The sequence below is a fragment of the Drosophila gunungcola genome, unplaced genomic scaffold (genome assembly GCF_025200985.1).
Source record: "Drosophila gunungcola strain Sukarami unplaced genomic scaffold, Dgunungcola_SK_2 000088F, whole genome shotgun sequence".
NCBI classification, from domain to species: Eukaryota; Metazoa; Arthropoda; class Insecta; order Diptera; family Drosophilidae; genus Drosophila; species Drosophila gunungcola.
In genome coordinates this window covers 115,994-133,965 of record NW_026453250.1, presented here as the reverse complement: position 1 = coordinate 133,965, position 17,972 = coordinate 115,994, and the positions used below count along the sequence as shown (strand labels likewise).

General features: G+C 40.1%; 3 protein-coding genes across 4 annotated transcripts; 1 reads left to right on the top strand and 2 right to left on the bottom strand.

Moving 5' to 3' along the window:
• Nucleotides 1-5,301: 5,301 nt before the first annotated feature.
• LOC128265003 (N-chimaerin) lies at nucleotides 5,302-7,804 on the bottom strand. Its single transcript, XM_053000768.1, has 5 exons — nucleotides 7,560-7,804; nucleotides 6,871-7,502; nucleotides 6,330-6,807; nucleotides 5,891-5,996; nucleotides 5,302-5,831 (listed from the first exon to the last, which is right to left on the bottom strand). Exons 1-5 carry the CDS (start codon nucleotides 7,642-7,644, stop codon nucleotides 5,672-5,674), a joined length of 1,461 nt encoding a protein of 486 aa, XP_052856728.1. The 5' UTR covers nucleotides 7,645-7,804; the 3' UTR covers nucleotides 5,302-5,671.
• Nucleotides 7,805-8,567: 763 nt separating this feature from the next.
• On the bottom strand, nucleotides 8,568-12,400 carry LOC128265006 (myosin-2 essential light chain). Of its 2 annotated transcripts, XM_053000772.1 has the most exons (3): nucleotides 12,253-12,400; nucleotides 12,089-12,116; nucleotides 8,568-9,580 (listed from the first exon to the last, which is right to left on the bottom strand). In XM_053000772.1, exons 1-3 carry the CDS (start codon nucleotides 12,253-12,255, stop codon nucleotides 9,168-9,170), a joined length of 444 nt encoding a protein of 147 aa, XP_052856732.1. In that variant the 5' UTR covers nucleotides 12,256-12,400; the 3' UTR covers nucleotides 8,568-9,167. The 2 variants fall into 2 exon arrangements, with proteins under 2 accessions (XP_052856732.1, XP_052856731.1); XM_053000771.1 differs by lacking the exons at nucleotides 12,089-12,116; nucleotides 12,253-12,400 and adding an exon at nucleotides 10,005-10,419.
• On the top strand, nucleotides 11,160-15,971 carry LOC128265001 (ribonucleases P/MRP protein subunit POP1). Its single transcript, XM_053000766.1, is given in 4 exon segments — nucleotides 11,160-11,177; nucleotides 13,105-14,785; nucleotides 14,850-15,233; nucleotides 15,236-15,971. Coding segments are annotated over 3 exon segments (2,556 nt in total). The 5' UTR covers nucleotides 11,160-11,177; the 3' UTR covers nucleotides 15,727-15,971.
• The last annotated feature ends 2,001 nt before the right edge of the window (nucleotides 15,972-17,972 follow it).

Genomic DNA, 17,972 nt, shown 5'->3' with positions numbered 1-17,972 from the left:
TTAAAGCCAGCAAAACATTTTTTTTCATACACCTAAGAAGCACACGTAATTAATCTATATATATACAATAACATATAATCTCTCATTTTTTTTAGTGTAAATATTAATTTATTAAAAAATATAAAAGCAAACAACACAAGACATTAGCGCGTAAGAAGAGCTGCAACGACTTGCAACATTTTTAAAATATGCTAAATGTGATTTAATTTAGTTGTCCATTCTGAACAAGGCTTTTTATGGTTTAAGACAATTTTTTTTGCCTATTAAATTAAATCCTTTTTTTTTTTATATTGTACTTTCCTTCCTGTAAAAATGTACATACCAAATCCCATTTTCAATCAATTCAATATATGCATTCATATGTCAGGACCTCAAATGTAACCCCCAGTCCACTGCCTCTCATCGTTTTTCTCATTTTTTCTCCAGTTTTGTAAAACAAGAAGTAACTGCAAATCGTGTAATTAATTAAACAAATAAAAAACAAAACAAATCCACATACAATACACATACTTATATATGAAAGTTAGATGAAATAAAATGGATGATTTAAAAAAAATGATTTTGTGTAATTTTCTTTCGGTACTTCTTGAATGTCACAGCACTTTTGATCAGAAAAAATGCTAGAAGGTTTTGGAAAAAAATCATTAAACAAACCTAGATAATGTTTACAAAGCCAAAAAAAACTTTTTTTTTATTCCTTTTATGAAATGGTTGGTTTTTTAAAAGATATGCATTATTTATTCAAGTTTTTCTGGAATTTCTTCGTTTTCGTAATCCAAGTTCATTACGATCATACACAGATGTTTTTGAGGCCCTTCATGGTTGATGCAGCTTTTTCCCAGTAATTGTTAAATTAAAAAAAAGGTTATTTTTCAATTGGTGAAAATGTCTTAGTGTGCCATACTTTGCAATGTCAACAAAGTTACAAGAAAAGTTATTTTATCAATATAAAATTCTATAAAAAATTAAAATTATTAAATTAAAAAAGTCTAAAATGGAATAATCGTTTGGCATTAAAAATTCACATTTAAAAATGTTTTTTTAAAAAGCCTAGAAATTTATTTTACAAATATTGACATTCAAATTTTATTGACATCTGATGTTACTATTTGCTTTCTACTTTCAGTCTTACATTTTTTACTCGATATTTACGTTTTTACATGTCAACAAAATTTGAACGCGCACATTACATTTTTATTACATCGTGCAATGAAAGAGATGTAACGTAGGATTCAAGCCCGGCGTAAAATATTTTTGTAAGTTACAGGCTGTAACGCAGTTAATTTGAAAAGTCATGTAAAAGTAACTAACTTCCGATGTAATATTAAAAAAGTAAAAATAATATCGGTGTTACTTACAGGCTGTAAATTAATTAACTTGAAATGTTATATACATGAAATTGTCATGATTCAAGCAGTTTGCATAAAATAAAGCAGTATAACATAAAATTTTTAAATAAACTGGAGCTGAAATGTTTGACTTGTATAAGAATGCATTATTTTTAATTTAACTGAGGATTTAAGACTTAACCGTAAATTATAGGTGTCTGGCCTATATAATTTATTGTTATTATTATTATTAGTAAAACTTTTTTATTTTTTTGAGTGCCTAAAACTGAAAATGGTAAATTATTATTGAAACCTACAACTGGAAACCCAAAATCTATGAAATAATTTCAACGCACAATTTAATATTTTAATCGTAAACATATTTAATGGGTCAACCAGTTCTGGCGTCTCCTCAAGAATTGGCGACTTAACAGTTCCTAGGATCTCTTCAGGATTTAACAACTTCAGGAATTTGAGTCTTCTCCAGCAAGTACTCTTTTATGTCGTGATCCCCAGATGACTGCATAATACAATCTCCGCTCTCTTGAGCATCAACGACGAAAACTCGCGAATCGGAGATGTCAATGGCCACGGTGTCCTCCGGATTGTAGACTACTTCGCCATTTCCGCCGGTTAGGAGGATGATTTCCCCATCCTCGATGACTATCTCATGCATGTCAACCCTCTGCTCCTCCTTGTACTTCGGGGGATGCACTGTGTAAAACTCGTGATTGCCATCCGGTTGTAGGATAACATGTTTACCGCGGAATCCACGTATATGAGCTCATCCTTATGTTCGTCCTTTGCCAGATTAATGGCCCCGTCGTTATTCATCCTGGCAGCAGCACTCTCCGAAGGCTTCTCTTCGTCCTGGTTGTAGTTTGGCTTTTCCGAATTCTCCGCGGCATCAGGTACCACATTTTCTTTCGACTCCCTAAATATAAAAAGCACAAATTCAAATTAAAAAATGCAATTGGTAAAAATTCGAAACTAAATTCCAAACTTTAAAAATTTGTCTCTGTTTAAATAATTTGTTTTTATCCAGTGATAGACTTTAAATAAAATGTTTTTGGTTTTCGAGTAAGATTATAGCCTTCTAAAGGCTACCAAATAAACATTTTGGTTTATCACCCTAGTTAAGTACTTTAAAGTTCCTCATTCAAATGAATAACAATAAATATATTATCTGATACAAAAAAAACACTGAACACTGAAAAACACAAATCATACGGATTATATCAAAATTGTATTATCATCGGATGGTATATTTTGTTAATAAATAATAACATTAGGCACTCACTTATCACTGACGGTCTTCGGCATACTTTTCGAATTGGTATGGGTTACGAGGTACTCCAGGACTTTTGCGATTTCGTTGGCGTGGGACTTCTGCTCGTTGATATCTTCAAGCTTCTCTGCGATTTCTTCGTTATCGAATGGAACCAGCTTCTTAAAAGTCTCACGTTCGTCTTACTTCAAATTCTCCGTGTTCATTTATTTCGGCAAATTCAAAACACAAAATGCGATTCGGCAAAGGAAATAATACACCTTAAATGACTAGATCCAATGTCTGAAATTCGAACAATTGATTTGATTGAATTTTTTGAAATCCTAGAAATTCAAAGCCTATTCCATCAGGGCATAAACGACGAAAGTTCGCGCGAAATAATGTCGTCTTAAATTGAGTTGCTATACATACATACATAATTACAGTGAAATTTCATACAAAATGTTCGTAAGCTTTATTTACCCACTGTAGGTATTTACATACATATATATATAAAAACAGTACAGTTAATTTTTCATCACTGGTGATAAAAGGTAATATATATATAAATACATCAGCAAAAAAAAAACAGCAAATCATCAGCAAAAGAGCATAAATTAATCAGTTAATATCAGTATATTTATTTTGCGGGCCCAAAAAAATCTTGTTGGATTTTTCTAGATTTCTGCATTTTTTTAGAAATACATGTACATATATACATATATGTGTAATATGTGTATGCGTTCCGTTAACCTTACACATACAGTAACATATTTTAGCGGCACGTGCCTCTTCATTTGTATGAATGTATGCACATTTATTTTGCTGATAATTTAGTGATATATTAAACATTTAGAACTGGTTTCAATCTTATTTTTTTTATATATTTATCTATTTACGGATACATGAATAAACGTTTAATCACTTACCGATTACCACAAAGTTCTAACTGTGCTTGCGGCACAACGAAGACTGATCCCAGAATCCTCTGCCTTAACTTCGCGACTCCTAACCTTACCAAAAGTTACAAGCCCTATTATCATCTCTTTCTATCCTTCGGTCAGCGCACAACGAACACACTTTTTCAGCGTCAGACCATCTCTCTCTATGTCACAATGCATAAGTTTTTTGGACCTGTCTAATTCGCTAATATGCAGAACGCTCACTGATGCGGTCTGCCACACACGCACATCAATGCCAATTCACATTACCACCAGATGTGCGACTCAGAAAAATCAGAAATATAATAAATTGAAGTAATACTTTGAAATGCAGAAATTATTGTTTAAGTCCTGATCTGCTCACTTTCAAGCGACTTATGCAAGTTTGCCATTACTAATTTCAAACGATATTATTTCGCGCGAACTTACATGTGACATTTAGCAGCGTCATAATTTCGCGGCTGGCGAATTTATGACGTTTTTTCCTCGGCGAACTTACATATGTCACATTATGGGGGCAGTTTAGACTTTCAAAAATATGATCCTTAAAATATTTTTTTCAAATTCAAATTATTTTAAGAGATACAGCCGATTTTGTGACGTGGCGTCATTATATATGTTTTTAAACTTTAAACGCGATTTATCGATACCACTACTTTTTTTGAGGTGGTTACATGATATTTCAAGTTCTATTAAATCGATTCCTTTGAAATTTGATTTTTATCTTGTTCATACAACTCTCTATCGCATCTGCCACGGATTTAAAAAAATGTTTATTAAAAGTATTTTTAAATATTCGAAAACATCGAAAAAATTGGGTAATCACTTTTTTTCATTTCAAGTCGACGCCATTTTGTTTTTTTTTAACCGTTCAACCTTATAGCGGTATCTTTATCAAAGAAAAATTTTATTTTCCGATCTCTACAAGGGTTGAAATCATGTCAACCAGGACGCACCGATTTTTTGAAGACCCCTCTCCACCGGCCTGTACCTCGGCGAATTTGTTTTTTTTTTCTTGTTATTTTTTATTTGTATACTCAAAATGTCAATAAAAACCTAACAGAAGTGTAAATTGAGAGGGTTTTTCGTTTTTTTTATCTTACTTAAAAAAATGGCAAAAATTCTGGCTTTTAGACCAGAATACCCCTTTTAAGCGACATAAGTCTGCTACAAGTAGTTTTTAAACGTCATAATTCCGCGCGAAAATATGTGTTTAGCAGCGACATAATTTCGCGGCGTTTCGCGGCTGGCGAAATTATGTCGCTTTTTCTGCGGCGGAATTAAGTCGTTAAGTTTCTTAAATTTCTGGAAAAGCGACTAATATTTAAAATCACCGACAAAAAAAATTCAATAGAAAAAAAAATATGTCTTTTGAATTCAAAATTTCATATTGCATATTTAAATTAAATAAATAAATAATAAATAAAAATTAAATAAAATTATAATATAAATACAATGCCTGAATTTAATATGAAAATTTTTGTATTAATGTTAGAAATATTGGATTTAAAATTGGCCCCATTTTTTAATATTCATTTTTTTCAGTTTAATATGTTTTAAATTTAGTTTAAATACTTTAGATTTTTAAATCTATTCCTCAAGTTAAATTAAATTAGTCAAATAAAAACTAAAAACTTAAATTGGATACAAATCAATAGCAAACATTATAACATGAGTAAAATTGATATATATTTTTATAAAGTTTCCTTATTAATTTTTTAATTCTGGTCATAGGAATCAATTCTTTAATAGTAAATAGATAGTCTTGTACAAATAAAATAAATATCTTTATTGTGACATAAAATACTTGGCCTAAAAACATTTAGAAAAATTGTTAAATTCGTACGTTCGACTCTTACAACATTCAATGTGTTTTTTGTTTTTGTGTGTTTCCTTATGTTTTTGGGCTGCTAAAAAGAGATATAAAACCATCGAGTCCAATTGACCGATGCAGATATTTGATCTTAGGCTAAATTTTTGGTGGAATTATCGAGTTACGAGTAATGATGTATGCTTGGCAAAGAGTAAAGTTAAGGATGTATCCGTTTGGAAAGAGAGAGCCTATCTGTGTGGCTTTGCCCCTCGGATAAGTGCTTAAGGTTTTGGCTTTAAGGCTGTTCAGGATGTTCAGGATGTTACGAGAAAATCATCTGGCAGTGGGTGATGAGCGAGGAGAGCATGAAGATCTCCTCGGTGAGGTTCGTCATGTGCTGGGGCGTGGCAATCAGCGTGGGCGCAAACACGGTGGCCAAATTGTGCTCGTTCATCTTGTTCACGGCGTAATGGGAGGCCACGCTGCGAACGGTGTAATAAGTTTATAAGGATAGTCGTTATACAGCCAGTTAAACACTCACCGCTTCAGGTGCTCCAGCATGTACTGCAGGCAGCTGTGGTGGGCGGGCGGCAGGCGACGCACTGCCTCGGCCATGAGCTGGCGCTGCTCCGCCTGCTGGCCAGTGCCTGCGAGAAAAGAGATTTAAGATCAAGACAAGTGGACAAGCCAAAGTCTAAATTGCAGCTACTAACAAAATTAAATATTTATCTAAATAAATATTTTATAAAACTTCTATAAATCGATTTTTAAGCGTATGTGTTTAAGGACAAACATATGGCAAACGGAGAGACTAGTTTACTAAGAAGCGGACAGACAGAGGAACATACGGACATACGGACATGGCTAGATTTAGTCTCATAGTTATGATGTTTAAGGCAAATGCCACTGAAATGTCTCCTAAACTTTTACTAGGTATAAACAGGGATTGACAAGGGTATAAAAATCCAGTTTAGACTCACGTCCTGCTGCCATGAAGCTGGGATACGCCTGGAACGTGATCAGCGGCACGGGTAGCAGGCGGAGATAGAGCTTCAGAGTGCCAGCAATCACATTCACATTGCCGTAGGCTGTCTCCGACATGTCCGTTCGCTCGCCATCCCGATCCAGGGCCAGCTTGAGTGCTTCGATCTCGTCCGCGAACCCGGACACCCGGTAGATGCCCTCCTGCAGCATGCCCCTGGCCTCCACCTCCTCCACGCAGCGCCGCACCACGAAGGGTATCTGGTGGTGCGGCTCCAGCTGCACCATGGTGGTCAGATCCGTGCCGAACACGCCACGTATGCGTTTCAAGTCCGGCACGCACTTGGGCGGCACCAGTTCGGAGCACTTGCTGTGCGCCACGAAGCCGCAGGCCTCGCACTTAACGCCCTGCGCTGTGAATCCCCACAGGAAGTTGGCGCAGAACTCGCACCAGTTCAGCCCCTTGAAGGTGTGCACCTGTTTGCAGGAAGGAACTTGGATTAGAAAGCCTTTAATTGGTCGGTTTAAACCTGAACGCACCTTGAAATGATGCGGTTTTTCGTACACCAATGGCATGGGATCCAAGGCAGGTGGTGGCGGCTCCTTCTCCTGCTTCTGCTGCTCCTTCTCCTGCTCCTCGGCTGGCGGAGATTCCTTGCTGGCCGACACCTTGCCCAGTTCGTTGGACAGAGCCCTCAGCTTCCGCCCGTTCAATGTCATGTAGGGACTCTGCTGGTAGCAGTTCCTGGTCTGCTGGTTGATCTGCTGGATAATGGGGCTGGCGTGGAGCTGCATGTGGAAGTTGATCAATCCATCGGCCACCATGTCGTGGACCGTGTCGAAGCGTTTGTCCTGGCCGCGCAGGTAGTGGCCCACGCCGGGTTTGTGGAGAAGTTTGTAGTGTTTGGGGCGCTTGTTGAACCGCAGGCTCAGGGTGTAGTAGCCATCGGACTGGGGGCTGCGGCGCACAAAGTAACTGCCGTCGCGGGCATTGGCCAGCAGCTGCTCCGCCTCCAGGTGGCCCATCAAGCCATGGTATTCGGAGCCGTATAGCCTTCCTGCCAGATTGTTGGCCTCCACGGCCTCCGCCGTACTTTTTGCCGGCGGCAGGGGCAGCGTACGTTGGCAGCGCAGGGGACACGGAGCAGGTGCCTCCAACTGGAGCCTGTACACTGTGCGGAGTCACATTGTAGATAGTGCTGATCATAAATTCACATGCAATTACTCACATTCCGGCTTCCAAACCTTCTGAACCGGAGAGCTGGGCTCCGGGGCACCGCCTATTCCCACGCCCACCTCCGTGTTCCGGGGCATCCTCCTCCGGTTTGGCAGGCCAACGAGTCACAAGTCACTCAGTAAACGGGCAGTTAGTGTCACGGAATGCGGCTAATTTAATCTAATATCAATTTCATTCTCGCTTTTGTTTTGGCGACCAGGCTTGCCACACTAACCAAACTTGGGGCGGTATTTAGCTTGAACAAATCTTGTTGGGTATGGCGGGGTTGCCAGACCAGGCAAAGTATTTTATTAATTATAAATTCCTGTGATTTTTTTAGTTGCCTACAATATGTTTATATAGTTAATTATATTATCATTGTTATGAAAATATAATATAATATATATTCCAAAACCCCTTAAAAAATGTTCTGGCTATTAACTCCGAAAAATACCAACCAGGTAAAAATTTTAAGATTCTATCACAAATTTAAGTAATTTATTTTATTGTATGCAACCAATCGATATAAACAATTTTCATGAAAATTATTACTATTGCTATGTTGCCAAAATCACTTTGAAAAAATTTTCTGAGCAGTTAACTGCGAAAAATATCAACTAGGTCAAAATTATAAGCTTTTGTGATTTTATATTGCTAAATTTTGTAAAATTGATTTATATAACAGTTTATTTAATTAAGTTTAAATAAGAAAAGCAAATAATTTTTGTACACAGGTCAGTCAAAAAAAGAACGAAATAGAAAATATAAATTTTAACAGATGTTTACTCTTATGCCTAATTGACTACGTTTAAAACTCCCCATGATGGTAATTAAAAATTTGGTACAACTTTAATCAGCTATTTAATTGAATATCCCCTGATTTCCACAAAAAAATAAAAACACCAGCTAAGGTTTCAATTGGTTTAATAGAATTAAGTACGTTTCTTTTGTAAAAAGACCTACACATTCACTTGTTCTCATTTTATTATTTATTAAATACAAATATTAAATTATTTAAAAAAAATAAACATGTAAAACTTCAAAATGCGCATTTAAATTCGGACATACGCCACCTACGCATATCAAATTTAATTTAGAAATACTTTTTCGTGATATTCTCGGTGTATTCTTCCGTTGAAATATATAATATATGTATCGAGTGTGATTGGTACAAAAGAACGCCTGAACTAGGTGATATAATAACTGATTAACCTCGCTTCTTTTTAGAATAATACGCACATTCACAGACGCGGTTTGATTAGTTGTGGTTAATCATGAATCTATGTCTACATCGATGGTTAGTGTTGGAAGTGGGAAGAGCTCCAATCTCTAGGTTTTCAGTATTCAGTTTTCTGTTTTCATCTGCCTATAAGGCACTTTCCCCTGTATATTTATTTCTCGATATCCTTGGTCGTTGTCCTTGGTTTGTTCGTGGCAGAACAGCATTTATACGGAGGGGCAGAATGGCTAAGTTGGAATCACGGAGTTGGAACTTCTGGCGGAATGAACGGCTCAGCTAGCTTGGCAGGTGTATTTAGTGCTGTGTTTTGTGTTGTGTTGGATAGTGTGGCTGCTTCTATTGTCGTGTGGTGCTGGATAGCTGGAATCGGGCGGACTTGGCTTAGCCGCTCATGACCATGCGCACAAATTCCTCGTAGTTGATGTTGCCCTGCTGGTCCTCCATGTTGGCCAGCAGCTGCTCCACCTCCTCGTCGGTCAGCTTCTCGCCCAGCGTGGTCAGCAGGTGACGCAGCTCGGCGGAGGAGATGAAGCCGCTGGCGTCTTTGTCGAAGTGACGCAGTCCCTCGATGAAATCATCGGCCGTATCACCGGAACGTGCCTTCGAGATCGCCTGGTAGATGGGCAGAAACACCTCGAACGAGATGCGTTCGTCGGGCTTCAGCTGGTGGGTGCACTTCTTCACGTCCGACTCAGTGGGATTCTGGCCGAGGGCCCTCAGGCATTCGCCCACCTGGCTCAGCTGAATCTTGCCGTCGCCACGATTGTCGAACAGATTGAACGCCTCCTGGAACTCTGCGAAAGTTAAAAAGGATAGTTATTAGGAAAGTTGTGTTCTTATATTTTGTTCATCTATTTCAAATTATGAACTCACACAACATTTTTTATAATACTCCAAAATATAATATATAAAATTTCTTTTGAGGTATAAGTTATTAGGAAACTTATGATTTGATATTAAAGCTTTAGATACTTAAATATATGACTAAATCAATATCATATAGTTTAAGGTATATTTTTCCGGTTTATACTCGTGGGTATAAGGAAAGTTATGATATGACAACCTTTTCAAGTCAGTTGTGCCTGTAAGTTTTAATTAACTTACTGAGCTCACAAAAAAACGATCAATTAATATAAACGAACTAAATTTCTTTTGAGGTATTAACAATAGCATTTGTTTAAGGGTAATATCCTCCCGTTATATTGACAAATGGATCACCTTCCAGTGTGGTGAAGGTCTGCTTCACGTGTGCCGTGTAGTAATACATATTGAACCACTCCGATGACCGTTTTGCCAGCTACTGACTGCCTGAAACTCCGTTTGCCCGGATTTGGATGGCCATCGGATCGGCTCCAAAACCCCTGCATCCCCACTCCGCCTTCCTTGGAGATGTGATACCCTCACTTCGCGGGAGAACTTCTCTCTTGAAGTCCGGCCACTGTTTACAATTGACATTAACAAACGCAGGAAAACCCAGCTTTGGTTTCGTTTCTGTGAATGAAAGCATGAAACGAAGCCTCTTTTGGTTGCACCGATAACATTTGCAGTCGTATTTAAACAATTGAAGGTGTAAGTTCTTAGGCTTGGGGTTGAATGAAGTTACGCGTATATTTAATCAAGTATTTAACTCCAAACTCTGTGAAGAATTCGTTTGAAAGGTGTAAAATATTATGATAAACTAAAATATAACCATTTAATAAAGAACTCCAGGAAGTTTTTAAAAACAAAATAATAATTTCAAAATTTACAAGATGGAAAAATCCCTACAAAATGTTAAATGGTATATTAAGGGGTAAGTCTATTTTTAATGCCCCCAGGCATTTACATTAATCCTATATAAATAAGAGTGTGCAGCATTCGATGACCTGTACGGATTTATTTTTAGTTATGTTTGGTTATCATGCTCATACGACATCCAAAAATGGCAATAAAAACAAACGATTCCAGCACATTTTTGTCCATTTTAGGCGATGACAAAACGGCGACGACTGGCGATTTGAGACTAAAGCTCTAAAGATTGCAACGCCATGCCGACAAGGTAAGTTGGAATTGGAAAATACATATGGTATATGGTATATGGCATACGTACACGGTCGACTGCGGTCGAAAGCTGACGTCAGAGTGTCAGCTTGGATGAATTATCAGAGACCGATGACTTTGATTAAGTTATCACGGGGGATTGCGTAAAGATTCGATTCGATTCGTTATGGAATCGGAATGGAACTTGGAATCGTGTTGCATTTTGACCCAGAGAAGGTGATATTCCGTAAATGGAAGCTGGTTTGTTTATTTGGAGCTGGTTTTTGACAGCCTGGCTCTCTTATCGCACGCTTTTCGGAACTGCAATTGCAGTTTTATTTGAAACGAGCTGCCGGCGGGTCAGAAAACCGGGTGATTATCCCATTAGCCAGCTCCCATATCTATATCTTATCGCTCACTTCCCTTCGCCTTTCAACAGTTGTTTTTCTTTTTATTATACCCTTTCAGAGGGTGCTATGCTTTTGCCAAGTCTCTGAATTCTTAATCATTCGAATTGATCTGTCTGTTTAGTTTTTCATCCTACAAATAACTTAAGACCGTATGCTGTAGCTTATAGGAACTTATACATTAATTAAAATTGTTGTTTGGACATAAGTGAAAAGTTTAAGTAAAACTGGAGGACAATCCTACCGGTTACACGAGTTCTATAGCTTGAAAGACTCTAATCAAGATTTGTTGTCCATATCTAAAAGCCAAGAAAGAAAGAATGTAGTAAAACCCTATTAACTTGGTTGTCTTTAGAGATAATGACGATTTCTAGCATTATTATATATGTCATACACCAAGAACTCTAATAATAACTACATATTCTATACCCTACATATTCTATATACTTGAAGACGTGTCGGTTGAGATAATGTAAGAAAACTTTGTATGCAGTGGATTGAGGCGATTCCATGAGGACTTATCCATTGGAAGCATTATTTCCAAGGGTATCTTTAACTTCGGCTCGCAGAACTCCCCGTGGCATTGCTGATTTGTAGTGTTTTTTGGCGGGTGAGTCACGATCGTATTCGTATGGCTGCTTTCCAGCGTATTTGCTTTATCAATGATTCATGTATATGAATACATATATATGCCGCATTCGCCGATTTCAAGCTGTGTAACACTTACACACACACCTTCGTGCGTTCGCTTTCACACTCCCGCATTCCAATGCAGAGTGGGAGGGAGAGGGCGCGATGTGCCAGCGCATATATGATGATATATGCCAATAATACCGTTTTATGACCGATTTTTGACCTTTCTTTTGGAACACTCACCAGCCAATTGATCCTCGGTGTAAGCTGCCTGCATCGGAAAAAAAAGAAAAACAAAGATGAGAACTTGAGTGCTCCGTTCACAAGATGCCCAAAATAAGGCGCTCCGAACAACAATAAACAATAAACAACAACAAACAGTGCTGCAATAAACACTTTGCACTCACCATATCGATTTGTTTTTAGCTAGCTGGGGGAAAACAACACAAAAACACGGGATTAATTCGACGACGAAGCAAATTTATATGGTCTAAGTGTGACCGCAGAAAAGTTAACGAAATATCCTTTCTGGTTTTCAAAAATATACTTCTTATACTGTTTTATTTTGTGAATACATACCATCCAATGCAGTGTGGTCATACTATGGTTCAAAGATAACACTGGTACTAAAAAATTAAATAGATTATCGAATATTTTTAAAATAATTAATTTTATTATTCCTTAACCACTTTTTATTTCCGTAAAACATGTATAAGCTCTCCTCAGTTCAGTAACAATAATCAATATTTGAAACACATACAATTAAATAACAAAGATTTTAAGGCGTTTTTTCATTGATATTATAACGCTTGTTTTCAACTTTCTTTTGGTCATTATTTACCTCACATTAATAGGCTCCTCCACTTCTGAAGAATTTTCAGTTTATAAAATTCCCATCTCTGATTATGATGATTATTGATGGTACATTTTTAGAAACCTACCTTGGCTACAAAAGGAAATAAGGAAATTTATTATAAAAAACGTTTGCAACTATAATTCTACAGTATATCTAACAAACAAATTAACCAAATAAATAATAACCAAAAGTAAATTAATCTTCTGGTATGTGAATTTTTGGTATTTAAGTTTTGGAAATGCCCCAAATAGTTTCTGGTATTTTTAAAGAACGCCCCTATTGTTTTGTGGTATTTATTATATTGGCAGTGCTGGAAAATATCGAAAGAGAACCGGCACACGTGCCGCTCACTTTGTTTTTAAAATAATTTATTTAATTATAATTTAAACTTGGACAACCGCAGATGAGCACCCAGAAGTTGGAGTACGACGCCGTCATGGGCGGCCGGGTGAGCCTGCCCACGCACGTGACCACGTACTTGTACGCGGCCGGGGTGCTCCAGGAGATCCGGAACCTGGTGTCTGATTGCCAGGAGACGACGCAGCGGAGCAGCAAGCTAATCTTCCAGACGCTGCCCAAGCACATGCGCCGCCGGGCAATGTCGCATCATCCCAAGCGGCTGCCGCGCAAATACCGCCAGGCGCACAAATCCCAAATGGGCAAGGGCGGCAACCAGCCGGTCAATGGGAAGCGGCCCTCGAGGAAGTACCGCCGGCGACCCAAGAATCTGATGCGCGAGTATGTGCGCCGGCAGAGGCGCCACCTCTGGCTGGAGACGCACATCTGGCACGCCAAGCGCTTCCACATGGTGGAGCGCTGGGGCCACCGGCTGGCCCTCGCCAGCTGCGACAAGACCTACCGCGCCTGCTATCGCGCCAGTGCGGAGCACTGCCTGCTCCAGGACATCTCCTTCTACGGCTGCGTAGAGTTGCGTGGTCCCTTGGACACCCTGCGCCAGGGATTCGCTCGACTAACCAGTCCGCAGTGCGGGCTGGGCATCGCAGCCAGGACCTTCTTGAGCGGACGTCGCGAGGGCAGCTTGGAGCTGTTCGAGGACGGCCGGTATCCGCATGGCGCACTGCAGCGGGCCAGCTTTATGTGGCGGCCAAGCGTGAAGGATAAGGAGGAGCACACACTCTGGCTGTGGCTGCATCCCAGTGCCGCCCAAGCTACGCTTAAGCAGTTGATCAGCGTGTTCCAGCTCAAGTCCAAGAAGCAACAGAAGCTGCCACTGAAAGAAGAGCTGGAGGAGCACAAAATGGAGGTGGAAACAACGGAGTCTAGGCCCAAAAAAGACAAGGAGAATCTTGGCCAGGGAGATGAACTAGTTAAGGAGGTGTCCAAGAAGAAACCCCTTCGCTTCTGGACACAGACAAAAGCTTTCGAGCTGCAGCCCAGTTACTCCAATACCGATGGCACCCTCCATTTGGTGGAGCTGCAGCGGCAGTTCAATCGCTTCCGTCTGACGGGCCCCAACGCCCAACGCGTTTTGGCCGCCAGCCTGCGTCCGCATCAGGAACAGGAAGAGCTGCAGAATGACCAAGCGAACTACTGCCAAGCGGCTCTGCAGCTGGGCTCGCCGGCCGAACTGCTCTCCAACTTAGTGATGGGCCTCCAGGTGGTGGATCCCCGGCTGCAGCGACCAAAGAAGCGCACGAAAGCGGAGGGGAAAGCAGAACAGTCACGATCCCCGGGGGATCTCCTCGTCAATCAGCCAAAGAATCTCCCAGAGAGTCCATTGTGGAGCAGGGAAGTGCGCGAGCGGTTGGCCAAAGGCATCATGTCCACCCACACGTACGAGCAGCTGCGTCAACAACATGCCGTGGTGCCCGGCGCTCCGTGTGCCTTCGAAAAGCAAATGCAGGCCGTGCCGGTGATTCTCGTACAACGACCCGGATCTCAGGACTTCAGATACAAGAGATTGACCTACGGTTGCGGCTGGGATGTGATTGCACCGGCCGGATACGGCATGGCCCTCTGGCTGACGCTCACCATGTGGGGCGCCCGCCCGGGCGGACTTAGAGAACTGGATTCGGTGGCCAGGGAGGCGGGCACTGAGATGCATTTGCCGGATACAGTGGCGGGTAAGTTGGTACCACTATAGTGCCTATCCATTCCTATTAATCACTGTCCTTTGTTAACTTTTAGGCATTCAGCAGGCTGCGGCTTCAGCGGATGAGCTTCGTGGCCGCTACTTTCGGCTGCCGCCGAACAAGCGCACCAACTACCGAAAGCTGGCGGTGGCCAGTCCGTTCAGTGCTCCCTGGAAGCAGCTGGTGCGCGACTGGCGCTCGTCGCCCAGCGTTTCTACCGCCTACTACTATGTGCTGCGCCATCGCCAACAGCTGGAGGAGATTGCCGAGGCATTGCGAAAACGTAGGCCTCTGTCGGAGCCGCTGCCCGACGAAGAGGCACTCATTCAGATCCAACTCCGAATGATATCGCGTGGTCATGTGAAGAGCAACGCCCTGATTTGCCTGCCCACGGAGGCGGATCACAAGCAGCGCTGGCGGCAGATCAAGCGGAGTGACCAGGCCCCGTTCATGTGGAGCCACCGCAGCCCGATTTGAATGAGCAGCCACGCAAGGATCTGCGCCAGGGGCACAAGCTCAAGCTGAAGCGATTGCGGGCGCGAAGGGTGCGGGAAAAGCGACGCCTGCAGGAAACGGCCACCAAAAGAGTGCACATCCGGGCGGCAAACACGGCTCACCTGGTGCGCGCCCATCTGCAGGAGATGTGCCGCCTGTGGCTGCCCACCGATCCGGCGGAGATGCGCGGCAGCGTGCGCCGGCAATGCAGCCGCCAAGTCTTCGGCTACGTAAGCTCGGCCGGATTCAGCTTCACGGAGGCCCTTGCCTGTGCCGTGGGATACGTAACGACTGGAGGTCTGCAGCAACTCATCGGGGAACTCCAAGCGCCGAGCTCCAAGGGGCCCCTGATGTGCCTGGTGCGCGATCCCGATAGCCGGGACTACCGCTGGGCCAGCTTTCAGATCAATCTTAATGTGGCCAGTCCAGCCTTTTAACCTGATCTAGCCTTGGGCTTAGTATTTCTAGATGTTAGCCTACTATGTACCAAATAGATAATGCTATCACATAGCAAAGAATGATGTTTGAGCTATGTTTAAATCTGCATTTAAACTCCTGAAAAATTAAAAAAAATGGATTTGCACTCCTGAATTTCTTATCCCATAACATGTAAACTCAAATAATTGCATAATCAATCCTATCATGGGCTTCCGATAAATAAACACCGTCGAAATTTGTTGTACATATTTAATACTAATTTTATTCAATTTAAAATTACTTGTATGTCATCTTTGCTTCGTTTTCCATCAACTTTTTATTTCATTTTTGTATTTCAATTTGTATTTGTAATGCAATGAACTCAATATTGAGCGAATGTCAGTGTGAATGTGTGTTTGGGTGTGTGTTTGGGTGTGTGTTTGGGTGTGTGGTATGAGTATGAGTATGGGTATGTTTGAGTGTTTTTAACAAAAGGACTTCGCGCTGAGAAATGTTTGAATTTTGCATTCGTTCTCATTTTCGTATCTAAAATGCGACAATGTTTAAAAAATTGCTTACAATTTTTGGTTTTGCGTTTTGTTGTATTTTGTTGCTGAGCATATGCGTTCGGTTCGCACACATCCATAATGTATAATTTGTAATTTATAATATTCATTCATCGTACACGTTTGTCGAATCGTCTATCCACTTTAATTCGTTTGTAATTGTTGGTTTACTTGATTTGTTGTTTAGTTGATGCGGTTATGGGAAATGTATTTGAAATGCATGTAAATTTTGCTTTTTGTTTTCACTTTGTATATATATTTATCAGTTATTGAAATTGTCTATATACTTACGAGTATATAAGTTGTTCATCGTTTTTTTTTTTTTTTTTTGGTTTTGTGTTTTTTTCATGGGAGTTAGCAGCTGCTTTTGGTGTTGATCTCTTTATTCTTGTCTTGTGCGTTTAGTTTCTGTCTGAATATTTCAACGTTCTTCGAATTCCCAACTCGTTTTTCATCGACGCTTTCCCAAAATTTTTTCAGTGATTTTACTTGCTTAGATACAGATACATAATTCCATTATGTAAACTCTCACTTATAATTATACAACTTAGTTGAAACATTTAATAAATATTTCTTTCTGCTCACTTCTCATTCGGTTGTACGGCATAAAATATGATTCGATCTTACGTTTAACTAAATGTTAAGGAAAAAACATTAGATTTATTTATATATATATGATTTATGTGGCGTATGTCGTATTCAAGTACAATTGCTAAGAGCCTACGCAAGTACAAGTTTCAAACTGAATTTCATTCGCAAACTTTGGATATATCCGACCCGAATTCAGACCCAAATCAAGATCCAGATCCAAATCCGAGTGTGAGTGAGTGAGTGTGTGCTGAACTACTTATGGTTTGTTCGATTTTGGCTTCGTTCGCCTATGCTTGCTACCACATTACATTTGATTGGATTACGAGTATTGAATACGTATTCTTCTTGAACTCCCCGCGCCTACAGTTAACATGCATTATATAGACTTGTAGACTGGATTATGATTATGGATTATAATCGGAATCTCAATTTATCGATTCGCTTCTGGTTACTTCGTCTCTATCTTCTTTGGTCTTTAGCAAACTGATGCTTTCTGACTTGAGTTGCAGCTGTTCTTTGGGATGGATTTTTTCCGATGGGACTTAGAGGGTTAGTTTTAGGATTTCGGTTTGGGTTTGGGTTCGGCTTTGGGTTTGGGTTTGGGTTTGGGGTTCGAGGGGGACAGGTTCATAGCTGTCCCGATCTCTTGTCTTGCGCATCGTCTCCTTGTATAAAACGTTGAAATACTTTGAATTTGGTGGGTTAGTATACTATATTTATAGATATACGTGGCATATATATCTTTCAAAATGTTCGTTTTTTAACATTGTAAATTGTAAACAATTTGATGCTTGTCAATGGTTTTCCTTTCCCTTCTTGTCATCTCATCATCACTCCACTCCTTCTTGATTTTCCGTTTTGGTTTAGCTAAAATTTTCATTCATAAATGCCGGGATTCACTTGGAACGATTTTCGTTTTCGATTGCTCCGAAAGTTCTCTTTTTTTCGAGTGTTGCTTAAGAATTTTGGTTTATCCGATTCTCTGCTATAACATACATACATATTATTATTTTTAGCGTTAATTATGTTTTTCTTTTAACATCACTACTAATAATCAAAAAATGGACATTTATAAACTTTTATATAATGTATATTAAAAATGTTTTTTT

What these genes read in the sequence shown, in the direction of transcription:
- LOC128265003 (XM_053000768.1), bottom strand. Translation starts at nt 7,644, where the DNA reads ATGCCCCGGAACACGGAGGTGGGCGTGGGAATAGGCGGTGCCCCGGAG. An exon ending in GAAGGTTTGGAAGCCGGAAT is followed by an intron (nt 7,503 to 7,559) that starts GTGAGTAATTGC and finishes GACTCCGCACAG; the next exon opens with TGTACAGGCTCCAGTTGGAG. An exon ending in ATGCTGGAGCACCTGAAGCG is followed by an intron (nt 5,832 to 5,890) that starts GTGAGTGTTTAA and finishes CACCGTTCGCAG; the next exon opens with CGTGGCCTCCCATTACGCCG.
- LOC128265006 (XM_053000771.1), bottom strand. Translation starts at nt 10,053, where the DNA reads ATGTATTACTACACGGCACACGTGAAGCAGACCTTCACCACACTGGAA. An exon ending in GACCTTCACCACACTGGAAG is followed by an intron (nt 9,581 to 10,004) that starts GTGATCCATTTG and finishes TAACTTTCGCAG; the next exon opens with AGTTCCAGGAGGCGTTCAAT.